Raw genomic sequence first — 13,776 nt, 5'->3', positions numbered from 1 at the left:
AACTCACGTCTCATAATTTTAGATGCCTCGTTATGATGGAAAAATTCGAGGAAAAAAAAGGGAAGAGAAAATTCAAGCTTGATTCACCTTCAAATTATACATTCGGCTTCCAAGTTTTTATTCTTCAATTTTCCCTTGTGCCACCACGTTTCCTGAGTCGAGACTACAACCTCTGCATTGGTGCAGCAGGTCGTTACTCGCTCAAAATTACTCTTTTATTCTGTAATTGACTCTGTAGATAGTTAGGGTTAATTTTTTTTCACATTGAAGAAAAATGGCTTCAACCAACTTTGATGTGTGATTTTGTTTCCATTTTTTTTGTAGGGCAAATTCCATGGCCTGTCATGGCCGCATACACTAGAGTAATATTTAAATTTAAGGACCGCATAATTTACATATTGTGTTTACTCCAGCAAGGAACTTATGGAGTTATAATTTTGCAACAAATTGCAAGTCTACTCATATTTATACTTTTAGTCTAACCATTCATTAATTCCGGGTCTACATGGTTATGTGCGACAGGGAAATCGTGATTAGTGCTTGAGACCTAACTCTTAACTCTTAGAAACTAGGCCAACATCTCGAAAAACATAATGGAAGCACATTCTTCTTTCAAGAGTACATCCTCGGCTCAATTTCACTGCCTCTTATAACGCTTAATTAAATAATATAATAACAAAATAAAAATAAAGACGCAATGATAATAACAGAATACAAATAAACAACGTAACGTTTTCACTCTAAGTTAAAATAGCCTTTCGTTCTGTCTCTGTAGACTTAGTTCTTGTTATAATTTTTTTCTATTTCTCTTCTGATCCAAGTTTTTGAAAAAAATTCAAATTTGAAAATCTTGAAAAATTTAACAATACATATTGCCGTGGACAGGTAAATTACTTTTTATGCTTCTACAAAAAAAATGACATACTGGTTGCCCATGCTTTCTTTGATGTTTAATTTCGTTCTATGTTGAATAGAACTATTTTTTTTTATGCTTCTACATAAAAAAATATATATTGCCCTGCAGAGGTAAATTACTTTATGGTTCTACACAAAAATGGCATACTCGTTGTAGAAGTTTTTTTTATATGTTTAATTTCGTTCTATGATAATGGAACTATTTTTTATGCTTCTACACAAAAATGGCATACTTTGTTTTATGTTTAATTTCGGTCTATGTTAATGGAACTACTTTTTGTATGTTCTAAAAGTGGGCATGACGTTAAAGTTTTGTTTTATAATTAAATTCTTTTGATGTGAATGGACATATATCTTTTAATGAATTTTAAAAAACTTATATGGATACATAGAATAGAAATGTAATTTTTTGAATGAATTTAAAAAGTTTATATCAATGGGATGGAATTTAATGACCTAATATTATATGAGGTAGTGTTGTTTATGATATGAGGTAGCGCTGTAGGTTTAGATATTATAGATAAATTTTATATATTTATTATAAAAAGTTATTTGAATTATTAAATATATGCGATGAAATTGTTAAAATTATTATAATAAATATTTTTTTTAATTTCAATTTTTAATATATATATATATATATATATATATATATATAATATTAATTTTAATGATTAAAAAAATAGATTTTATTTATATGAGTAAATGTTTTTTTTGTTTATTTTAAATAGACAAATATTCATATTATATAAGCTGATAGTAAGTTTAATAGAAAAGTAAGTCTCAAATTTACATTTTCAACTTTATAGGTGAGATTAGGTCTTATTTTTATATTCATTTACTTTTGATTTCTTTCAATAAAGAATGGATGAATTTTATATATTGCAACATGTTATTACTTAATATTTAGTGAGGTTACTATCATGCAAATATCATAAGTTTGACTAAATGGGTTTAGAATGTCCTTGTATGTATATCAAAAAAGATATTGTTCTTCAAATATCATAAATTTGGCTAAATGAGTTTAGAATGTCTATATAAGAAAATAGGTTATTTTTTTCCTTGTTATACCTTCTCCTTTCAAGGAAGGAGATAAGAAAGGATTTTGACAAAACTTCTCCAAATTTATTGATTTAACAATCGTAGTTTTAGATTTGTAACTCTTAAAAGGAAATAACATTTAGATAAGAGATGATCTTACCTTAGTTGATTCATAAAACCCCATCTATCACAATGCCTTCTATGGATTGTTGTAATGGAAATGTCTTTGGTGATCGTTGGCTAAGTGAATAATTGTTATAATATAGTGGAATTATTTTTTGAATTCATTATTTTAGAAAAAAAAAAAAATGAATATACCTCTTGTGTCAGTCTAAATGCCCAAAAGAAGTTAAGAAAGGACAGGCAAAGACAAATCCAGTCACCTTAAGAGAAAGTAGTAAAAGAGTGTAAGCTTTTGATCAAGTGAGGTAGTTCAATATTGAAAAAGAGCATCTTTTTGATCAAATATTTGCTATTGGAACTTGGAAAAGTATCTTTGAAGTTCAATATTGAAAAGGAGCTTTTTTTTTATTAAATATTTGTTATTGGAACTTGGAAGAGTATCTTTGAAAATTGAGGCAATCAGTGTTGGAAAGTTACATAATATGTAAATTAAATTTCACATGATGTAAGTGATATCTCTTTACCTTCTAGCTTTGAATGACATTTGTTTACTAATTTTTGTATTGAATGATCTTCTATATGTGACAATTATTCTCAAATTTATGCTTAAGGTGTTAGATGTAAGTGATATCTCTTTACCTTCTACTTTTGAATGACATTTGTTTACTAATTTTTATATTGAATGATCTTCTATGTATGACAATTATTCTCAAATTTATGCTTAAGGTGTTTCTTTTGCAACTACCTTTACTAATATAAGTGTGCTAGTTATATTAAAAAAGAAAAGAAAAAGAAAGAAAATGAACAAAAATCTCAAATACCTATTTTTATATACCACTGGAAATATTTCTCAACTATCTACTTAATAAAAAAATAAATACGCCTTATTCCTAATAAATTCGTCTTTCACCATACTTATCGAACTCTTTTATGGTAAGTTGAAAATGGAATACGAAGATGTTAGAAACTATTGAGAATTCGTATGTGGGATTATAGAAAACTTAAAAGAATTAATATTTCATTGAAAATACTTATACGTGTGTCATGTCGATTGGCGGATCCCTCAAGCATCTTGTAAACGTGAACAGCAATAAAGGGAAACCCATGGATTATTTTAACAAGGCTAAACAATTTACTGAGGAACACCCGTTAAAAAAGATTCCATTCCATTTTAAATTGGCCCCGTAAGATCAGATTTCAACCCTAGGAATTATTCATATTATGGACGTATGGCATGGCGTCTCCTTAGAATAAAGATTTAGTTCTGTTTATATTGATATAATTTATATGACATTCATAGTATTTTCATTGCAATTTATGAATCCTTATATTAAAATTTTGTTATTTTTTTCGATTATAATAGCGTTAATGTTGAATGAATAATTAGTGTGAGTTTGTGTTACATTTAATATCAGATAGAAAAATGATTACTAAAATTATCTTAAACCCCCACACACATATATATATAACCATCAAAACTCATTGAAATTAAATCAAACTTAAATTTATAATTTTATTTCGCATCCATCGATTGGTTAATACCTGGTGTCATAGCCAATTTTTATCTCAATCCGCCACAACCACAGTTTATTTAGGTCAGGTTCGGATTAAGTCATTTAATTTTGTTATGCTCCTTGCGCCATTCTTCGACAAGCATCGCTTAGGTTGCTTTATTTTGAAGGCCGCTTATGTAAATCTTTCTTGATTAATTATGAACAATTCAAATTAATAGCCCAAAGATCATCAATACCGAATATTTCACAAACAAAACTTAATATGATCTATTGTTTAAGATGACATACCTTGATTAACAACGGAAGATGTAATGGCTGCCATATACTTTCTTCTGACTCCTATTCTTCTTCTCAGAATTCGGATTCTCTTTCTAGCCCTGTTTCTTTATGCACTTCTTGATGGAGAAGAATGCGACTCTTGGCCGGGGGAGAGAGGACCCAATCCTTTTTATATTATTTAACACTAAATCTGGTACATCCATCATATACCAATTCAACGCTTTAATGCTTTAATGCTTTAATGATTTTAACGCTTTTAACGCTTTAATGCTTTAATCGGGTCACATTAAGATTTAGAAACTGCAGATTTCTAACATTCTCCCACTTGACCCGACTATTCATAATATTAAGTGTTGAACATCATACTATGATAAATTGCTGAGAGTTATGGCGGTTGTGCACTATTAATTCAATGCATTTCCTTCCATATACTACAATACCAGCAAACCATCAATTCATACTCATAATTTATATAAAACAGCATAATGGTCCACATAATGTCTTATATCATAATGATTAAACATATTATCTTTATAAGACTCTTTCTTGTTTAAAATTACATAAAATACGTACTACTATATTAAAACAAGAGACACATAATTGTATATCAGAAACACATAAAAGAGCTCAGAATGTCACACATCAATTATTATTAATACAACCAAGACCCATTCTTTGAACATGTTCCTTAAATTGTCTTGGTTGTAACCCTTTCGTCAAAGGGTCTGCAATCATAAGTTTTGTCCTGATGTGCATGATTGACACTCTTTGTTTCTGAACCTCATCTTTCACAACAAGATACTTCAGATCTATGTGTTTGGCACCTTTAGAGTACTTGTCGTTCTTTGAGAAAAATACTGCTGCAGAGTTATCACAATAAATTTTCAGCGGCTTGCTAATGGTGTCGACAACCACAAGTCCTGAAATAAAGTTCCGCAACCATAATGCATGAATTGTGGCTTCAAAACATGCCACAAATTCTGCCTCCATAGTGGATGAAGCAACGATAGTCTGTTTCGCACTTTTCCATGATATGGCACCTTGAGCAAACATAAACAGGTAACCAAAAGTCGATTTTCTAGTATCGATGCATCCAGCAAAATCTGAATCGCTATATCCGATCACCTCCGATTCATTGGATCTTCTATACATGAGCATGTAATCTTTCGTGCCTTGTAAGTACCTCAAAACTTTCTTTGCAGCTTGCCAATGTTCCCTTCCTGGATTACTTTGATACCTCCCTAACATACCGACCGCAAAGCTGATATCCGGTCTAGTACAGGTTTGAGCATACATCAGGCTACCAACAACAGATGCATATGGAATTGATTCCATTTCCTTTCGTTCAACATCATTCTTAGGACATTGCATGAGACTGAATTTATCACCTTTCTGTACAGGAACTGTCCCAGGTGAACATTTACTCATTCCAAATCTCTCTAGAATCCTTTCGACATATCCTTTCTGAGACAATCCCAATATTCCTTGTGATCGATCACGGAATATTTCTATTCCAATCACATAGGATGCCTCTCCCATATCTTTCATTTCAAAGTTCGTTGAGAGAAATTCCTTAGTCTCATGCAATATACTTAAATTATTTGCAGCAAGCAAGATGTCATCAACATAAAGGACCAGATAAATAAACTTGCTCCCACTGATCTTTTGGTATATACAGTGATCAACCGTATTTTCCTTAAAACCAAAGGATGTAATAATGGTATTGAACTTAATATACCATTGCGGGGATGCTTGTTTAAGCCCATATATTGACTTCTTAAGTTTACACACCAATTGTTCTTTACCTTCTATAGAAAAACCCTCAGGTTGATCCATGTAAACATCCTCATCAAGATCTCCATTCAGAAAGGCTGTTTTCACATCCATTTGATGCAACTCCAAATCATAATGAGCTACTAATGCCATTATTATTCTTAGTGAGTCCTTTTTCGAAACAGGAGAAAATGTCTCCTTGTAATCAACACCATCTTTCTGAGTGTAACCCTTAGCAACAAGTCTAGCTTTATACCGTTCGATATTACCACTAGAGTCGTGTTTGGTTTTAAAAACCCATTTGCATCCGACTCTTTTACAGCCATGTGGTAACTCAACGAGATCCCAAACTTCATTCTGTTGCATGGATTTCAGTTCTTCTTTCATGGCATTAATCCATTCCTTTGACTCTTTACTTTCTACAGCATGTGAAAACGAAACTGGATCCTTATTGATTCCAATATCATAATCTGATTCTTGCATATAAACCACATAATCATCAGAAATAGCTGACCTACGATTTCTTTGAGGTCTTCTTAATGCTACTTGTTGTGGTTCATGCATATCAGCATTATGTAAGTCATTTCCTTCAGGAAGTACTTCTTCATTTATATGTTGTTCATTATCATCATGCTGTTCTACAACAGCTGGAACAACATTTGGAGTAATAGTAGATGGAGGAACTATTCTAGGCAATGTAACATTTACCCTTGTTTCCTTTATTTCTACTATTTCTCTTCGAGTACTCCCACTGACTTCACCATTCTCAATGAACCTTGCATTACCAGTTTCTACAATTCTTGGACTATGATTAGGACAGTAAAACACGTACCCTTTAGATTTCTCAGGGTAACCTAAAAAATACCCACTGATCGTTCGAGAATCTAATTTCTTTTCATGTGGATTATAAATTCTCGCTTCCACTGGACAACCCAAAACATGCAGGTGTCTTAAACTAGGTTTCCTGTTAGTCCATAACTCAAAAGGAGTCTTTTGAACAGCTTTACTAGGAACCCTATTCAACAAATAATTAGCGGTTTTGAGAGCATACGACCACAAATTCTTAGGTAGTGTAGAATCTGACATCATACTCCTAATCATATCCATTAACGTCCTATTGCGCCTTTCTGCTACACCATTTTGCTGTGGTGTACCTGGCATTGTGTATTGCGCACATATGCCATGACTTTCGAGGAATTTTGCAAATGGACCTGGACACTGGCCTGACTCATTATATTTACCATAATATTCACCACCTCTATCAGACCTTATGATTTTCACCTTTTTATCTAATTGCCTCTCAACTTCCTTTACAAACGTCTCAAGGACATTCACAGATTGAGATTTTTCATGAAGCAAATAGACATAACCATAACGGGAAAAATCGTCAATAAAAGTGATGAAATACTTTTCTCCATTAAAGGTTGGAGTGTCCATAGGTCCGCAAATATCAGTGTGTATTATTTCAAGAAGCTGGCTGCTTCTGGTGGCTCCTTTCTTATCATGTTTGGTTTGTTTACCTTTAATACAATCCACACATAATTCTAGATCACTAAAGTCCAAATTTGACAAAATTTCATTACTTACTAGTCTCATCATTCTTTCTTTGGATATATGACCTAGTCTTTTATGCCACAAGAAAGCAGAATTTTCATTCACCATGCTACGTTTACATCCAACATTATTTACTACATTCAACAAGGAATTCGCATAAGTGTCATTCAGTTTCAATTTATATAAACCATTAATTAGAATACCAGAACCAACATTATCAGTATTCTTATATAAATCAAAACAGCCAGATCCAATCATACATCTAAAACCAGAATTATCCAACTTACTTACGGAAATAAGGTTTCTAGATAATGAAGGTACATAAAGGGTACTGTATAAGTCTAATACATATCCACTTTCTAGAATTAGACGATAAGTCCCAATGCCTTCAATTGAAGATTTCATTCCGTTTCCCATAAAGAGAAAACGATCTTCATTTGGATTTATGGTTCGGATCATAAGAAATCCCTGCATATTATTGGAAACATGAGTTGTAGCACCAGTATCAAGCCACCATGTATTAATGGGAACTTCAACTAAATTTGATTCAAAACATACGAAAGATAGATAATTACCTTTCTTTTCGAACCAAGCTTTCCTTTTCGGACAGTCACTTTGATAATGTCCTTTCTTTTTACAGAAATGACATTGAACATCCTTTAGTTCCTTCTTTTCCTTATCCTGCCCATTCTTAGCAGGTGCCTTTTTCTTCTTGAAATGACTTGATTTTCCTTTCTTTTCTTTACCGGCTTTATTACTCACAAAACTTACTGAGTGATTCACTTGATTTTTCAAACGTCCTTCTTCCTGAACAAGTCTACTGGCCAATTCATTAACATTCCACTTATTCTTTATAGTGTTATAGTTAATCTGAAAAGGTCCATATTCAGAAGGTAGCGAGTTCAGGATGAACTAGACAAGAAAAGAATCCTCTACTGTAAGTCCCAGGGAGTTTAACCTTGCTGCAAGATTAGTCATCTCTATAATGTGCTCTTGCATAGTTCGCGACCCATCAAACTTCATGGTCGTGAGTTCTGCCATAAGAGTACCAACGAGTGACTTATCAGTTGAACGAAAACGCTCTTCCACAGACTGCATATATTCCTTAGCACTTTCTATTTGTGGAATTGTTGACTTGATGTTGTTAGCAACAGTCATCTTAATAAACATAAGGCTCAATTTGTTACTGCGTTCCCATGCTTTATGGTGTGATTTTTCTGCTTCAGTACTATCTTTTGTAAGAGCAGCAGGTTTATCCTCAAGGAGTGCCAAGTCAAGATCCTAAACACCTAAATGGAAATTGACTTGTTCTCTCCATTCAGAAAAATTAACACCAATGAACAATGTAACAGATGAAGCATGCGTATTCATGGGAACTCCTGCAAATTAAAAAAAATGAAATAACTGTAAGCTCATAACTAACGCGATTCAGATGTAGACATAATAGCATAATATAGCACTCCTTTGGGTAGATACTATCTTATACTTAACATAATTAAATACCAAAACATAAGTAGGTAATAAATATATTCAATTAAATAGAACTGACATCTTTGGATGATCAATATTTATTTAATCAAAATATCTATTAAACCTCATCATGTCAACTAGTTATAGAACAAGACTTTCCTTTGGGTAAGCTCTCAGGTTCTATCATTAGTGACGCCAGTGTTAATTGGTATTATTATAACTGGCAATTTCTATCAATAATCATTATGTCACTTATGCACTAAATGACTATTCTGATTTTGACCACTTTGGTGATTAACAAAATCATAAATCTCATGTGCATAAATGATTTATAACACATACTTTATGCAAAACAATTTCAATCCCACGAAGTAAAAATTCTGGTCGATTACAGGCCCCAACAAACCCAATGCAAAAATCTGGCAGAATATGGGAAAAGTGAGTTTCGCTCGCACTTTCCTTTCAATGAGGAAGGCGAAAGGAGCAAGCACAACCGTAGTGGCGGCATTTCGGTATACTACAAGCACAAAGTGATTCATCCCTCTATTAAAAGAGACTTTCGAGATAATATTCATGCCCGCATATTCAAACTAAATTGATCGCAATAGGTTGCGAATACGTGGAGAATTATGAATCGAATTATGAATCAAAATTCCACCGAAAAAATTCCTGAGCTCTACATTTCACCAACGAATCGGATATGGGCAATCGCCGGTATCATATTCGTTATTATATTTTATCACGGAATGACAGAATTATTTTACTCAGTAATAAAGCAGTGGATGGTGGATCAATTAAAGCAGATACGCGAAGAAAGCAAATCACTTGATCAGAAAATTGTGGGCATGCGGAGGATTTGATTAACATCATGAGTAAAGCACAGAACAGATCAATTGCAATCATAGGAAATATTCAGTTATTGATTGGTGGCTCTGATACCAAATGTAAATCTTTCTTGATTAATTATGAACAATTCAAATTAACAGCCCAAAGATCATCAATACCGAATATTTCACAAACAAAACTTAATATGATCTATTGTTTAAGATGACATACCTTGATTGATAGCGGAAGATGTAATGGCTGCCATCTACTTTCTTCTGACTCCTATTCTTCTTCTCAGAATTCGGTTTCTCTTTCTAGCCCTGTTTCTTTATGCGCTTCTTGATGGAGAAGAATGCGACTCTTGGCCGGGGGAGAGAGGACCCAATCCTTTTTATATTATTTAACACTAAATCTGGTACGTCCATCATATACCAATTCAACGCTTTAATGCTTTTAACGCTTTTAACGCTTTAATGCTTTAATCGGGTCACATTAAGATTTAGAAACTGCAGATTTCTAACAGCTTAAACTGGCATTGCTTTCTCTGGATGGTTGCTTATAACTGCCATCGCTTTATTCGTTGTAACTTCATTAAATTTAAGGAAAACTAATAAAAATAGATGCTCGCTTATGGTCATTTTCCGCGGATTGTACTGACAACGACCTTTGCACTGGAAAATTATGGCACTCTGAAAAATATGAGACTCCAGCAACTTGTTCAATCAATATAACCATCCGACAAGCTTGTGTATGATCACATTTAAATAATGAAATATACATATGTATTGGAAGAAGAAGAAGAATATGATAATCAATACAAATGGTCCTGAGAAAGAAATGCAAATGGTGGTATGAAAGAATGAAATCTATATCCAGTATCATACTAAGAATATGGAGGAACCAGTGTTGAAATATAATTTCAACTGCAACAAACCGTTTTTTCCTTACTTTGCGATGCGATGAGATCACAGATCGCATATCACATGTGTGCTTGGATCCTCCATTTTGTTCACTTGATTTCCCCGATTGCGATGATGCGATGCGATCCGATCGCATATCGCAGATCGCACCATATGTGTGTGTGCTCCACTTTTGTGTTCCGCCAAAAGAGATTCTGCGATGCGATCCAATTGAAGTCAATGGTTGAAGTACAGGCCAGCAGCAAATAAATTTGACGTGAAGTAAAAGTTACATTTATTGACCGCCAGTAAATGTCAGTAAAAGCAGTAAATGGAATTTACTGTGGGTTGGTAAGTTTTGGTGAAGTTTTTAATTTTATTTCAGCGGGAGTATGGGCACAAGTAAAAGCCGGTAAAATCATTTAATTTTCATTATTTCTTTTACGGAAGCATGGCAAGTGAAAACGTGAAGTAATTTCCTTTTGTTGTCATATATATATATAATGTTTTTTTTGTTGTGTTAATGAGAAAGAAGAGGGAAGAACGCAGCAGCGTGTATGAGTATTGTAATGCACAGCAGTGCGCATGTATAGTTCTGAATATGCAAAAAAAAAGGAACACGCAGCAGCGTGAGAAAAATCAATGTATGTAATTCTTCACAGCAGTGTGTTAATTTAAAAAACTGAGACAGAGTATTTCTCAGGAGAGACAGAGTAGTTTTTGTGTGGAACTCAAATGTTCCTGGTGAATCCCTCTGAGAGAGAGGAAGAAGTTTGTAACATCAGTTGCTTTTATTAATGAATAGAAATTTGTTTGTGTGTGAAATCTCTGTCTGCTGCAAATAAATTTTTTTTAAAAGTTTCCGCTGTGTTAAAGATCCTGTATTTGAAACAGAGCATTGTCTCTGTGTTCTGTGATTTTATTTTTGGGTTTTTACCAGAAAAATCCCCAACAACCAGGAAATCCAAACCGGCGAATAAATGTTAAATAGAGGGCGCGAATGTTTCAGTATGGTCTCGCTCCAACATAGTTTCCAGGAGGATAGTAATTGCATGTGATGAAAGTGTCACCGCTGTTACATTTTATGACGGCGCATCCAACGTTGGTTGTTGTTCTCCAAACAATCTGAGTGTAGTGCGTGCAGTCTTGACCAGAGCTGCAACTATTATTTGCATAGTTATACCACTTCTTTTCATCCACCCATGCGCCGACTGCCTCTGTAGCGTTCCAACCTCTGCCACTCCCCCAGAAGATGTTCTCCCCGAATGGACCCTCGGAATGCTGAAGGAGGCAATCACCTCTTCTTTCCCTTGCGTAAACACGAGCATACGTTGCAAGCTTCACATCCCATTTGAGTGGAGGGACTGCCACTTGTTTTCTCGCCTCGTTCTGCGGGACCAGAAATCCTTGAATGGTTTCACTAATGTTCTCACCTGCTTCCGCAACCATTTGTAAGTAGCAGATTGCAACGCTCAAGAAAGCTACTACAACCAGAAGACACGATGGCTGCCTCATTTTTATGGCAACAATAACAAGGTAGCCGCTAATACTCGACAGATGTAGCCTCGATACCGTTTCCGAAATTGCAGAGAAAACACTTCGCTAGCTGGCTAAAGAAAATGCTTTAGATCGGCCCACAGTTAGCTTGTTTATATACTGTTTAAGAAGACAATTAACAGAAAAGCAGGAGAGATTTGTTATAAGAAGGAAGAAGGAAGGAGTCAAGGAACAGTAGATGGTGGCGCAAACGTAAGCGGTAAAATACCGGGGATAACCTATCGCAGACATCAGATCCTCCCAACGGCAAAATGTAAGGTACAAAGACGGCCGGTCATAATATTTTTTGTTTGGAACTTCCGAAAAGAGCCGGCGGGAACATATTTTGCTCGTTACGCACGTCGAGTAAAGCACAAACTATGAACGAGATGAGAACGCATGCGTCGTTGTTTGACTTTGGCCTATGGAGACACCCTGTCACTAAGACGTGCAGTGCCCTGACATGGTCCGCTTCTACCATTTGCGAAGGAATCACAAAACGCAGGTCGACCTCGGCCAAAAGGCAACTTAGCTACCATTTAAGTTATCAATCGGTAAGTAATTGATAAGGTGCTTCGCTAGGTTTTGTAAATAAACCTAAGGTATTTTACAGAGAAAAACATAAGGTATTTTACTGTTTTAAAAGGTAATAAAAATTAATTAAAACATTTAGTCAAGATAACATAAACTTGACTGTAATCAAATATACTCAGATAAATAACTTCTAAATGAAAAATATATTTTCTTTTAACGTGGTATTATTTTCTAATGATAATTTATTTACATTTTAATTAATTATTTTAATATTTTAATAATGGATACTATGTTAAGGTATTCTTAGATTTTAAATTACTAGTTCAATTTTTGTTCTTAGATATAATCGTTAGACATTTTAAATTACTAGTTCAATTTTTGTTCTTAGATATGATTGTTAGACATGGCTATAATGTAGTTTCATCACTGCCAAACTATATATAACTAATTAGCTAAAAACAAATTAAATAAAAACTATATTTAAATACTTTATTAACTAAAACAAATTAAATAAAAAGTATATTTAAATACTTTATTGATAATAATATGTTTAATTATAACCCATTGTTTACAAAAAAGTTTTTAGTAAACAATTCATATGAATATAAGTTCGACATGTTTTTTTCACCGGAAATTTTTTTGTCTTATATTTTATTTAGATTTTTTTCAAGGGAGTTAGTAATTCGGCTGTTTTCGTCCTAATGTGATATAGGGTTTACTTTGGACCGCTACCATTCTAATTTTTAGTTGCGTCCCACCATCTTTATTATGAAGCCAAGGATTGACGTACTCGTATTTATTTGATATTTAAAAAAAAAAAAAAAACACATTTTCTAAAAATAAATATTTATAAAATTAAAAATTAAAAAAATATATTTAACCTAATATTTAATAATATTAATATTGATAACAATTTAATTTATATAATTATTATAAATATTTATAAAATTAAAAACAAAAAAACTATAAAAAAAATTGTACTTAATATTTAATAATATTAATATTATAATAATTTAATTACATACTTTAAAAAAATATAAAAAATAAAAAATAATTTAAATCAATTTATTTACATATTCGTATAACGATATTATATAGTATTGTAATTCACATAGGATAGCTATGAAATAATACTGGTGAATATTATAAAATGAATAAAATACATAATAATGTGGATATAACTATGAAAGTGTCAGACTATTATAATTCGCATAAAGTAATTAAAATTTAAACTTAAAATTAAATGTTAAATAAATTATATATATTTCTATATTTAGATGCACAATAATGATATTATATAATATTGTAATTTA

At 32.8% G+C, this 13,776-nt stretch overlaps 1 protein-coding gene across 1 annotated transcript; it reads right to left on the bottom strand.

The window, feature by feature from the left end:
• Positions 1–11,398: 11,398 nt before the first annotated feature.
• On the bottom strand, positions 11,399–11,908 carry LOC149241004 (pathogenesis-related protein PR-1-like). Its single transcript, XM_089370410.1, has one exon. The coding sequence runs from the start codon at positions 11,906–11,908 to the stop codon at positions 11,399–11,401; it is 510 nt and encodes a 169-aa protein (XP_089226536.1).
• Positions 11,909–13,776: the final 1,868 nt, after the last annotated feature.

The sequence above is a fragment of the Pinus tabuliformis genome, chromosome 8 (genome assembly GCF_031772625.1).
Source record: "Pinus tabuliformis cultivar Carrire ecotype Pingquan chromosome 8, CPIR1, whole genome shotgun sequence".
NCBI classification, from domain to species: Eukaryota; Viridiplantae; Streptophyta; class Pinopsida; order Pinales; family Pinaceae; genus Pinus; species Pinus tabuliformis.
The sequence above is the reverse complement of the archived record's forward strand: the minus strand, read 5'-3'. Positions and strand labels throughout refer to the sequence as shown.

What these genes read in the sequence shown, in the direction of transcription:
- LOC149241004 (XM_089370410.1), bottom strand. Translation starts at nt 11,908, where the DNA reads ATGAGGCAGCCATCGTGTCTTCTGGTTGTAGTAGCTTTCTTGAGCGTT.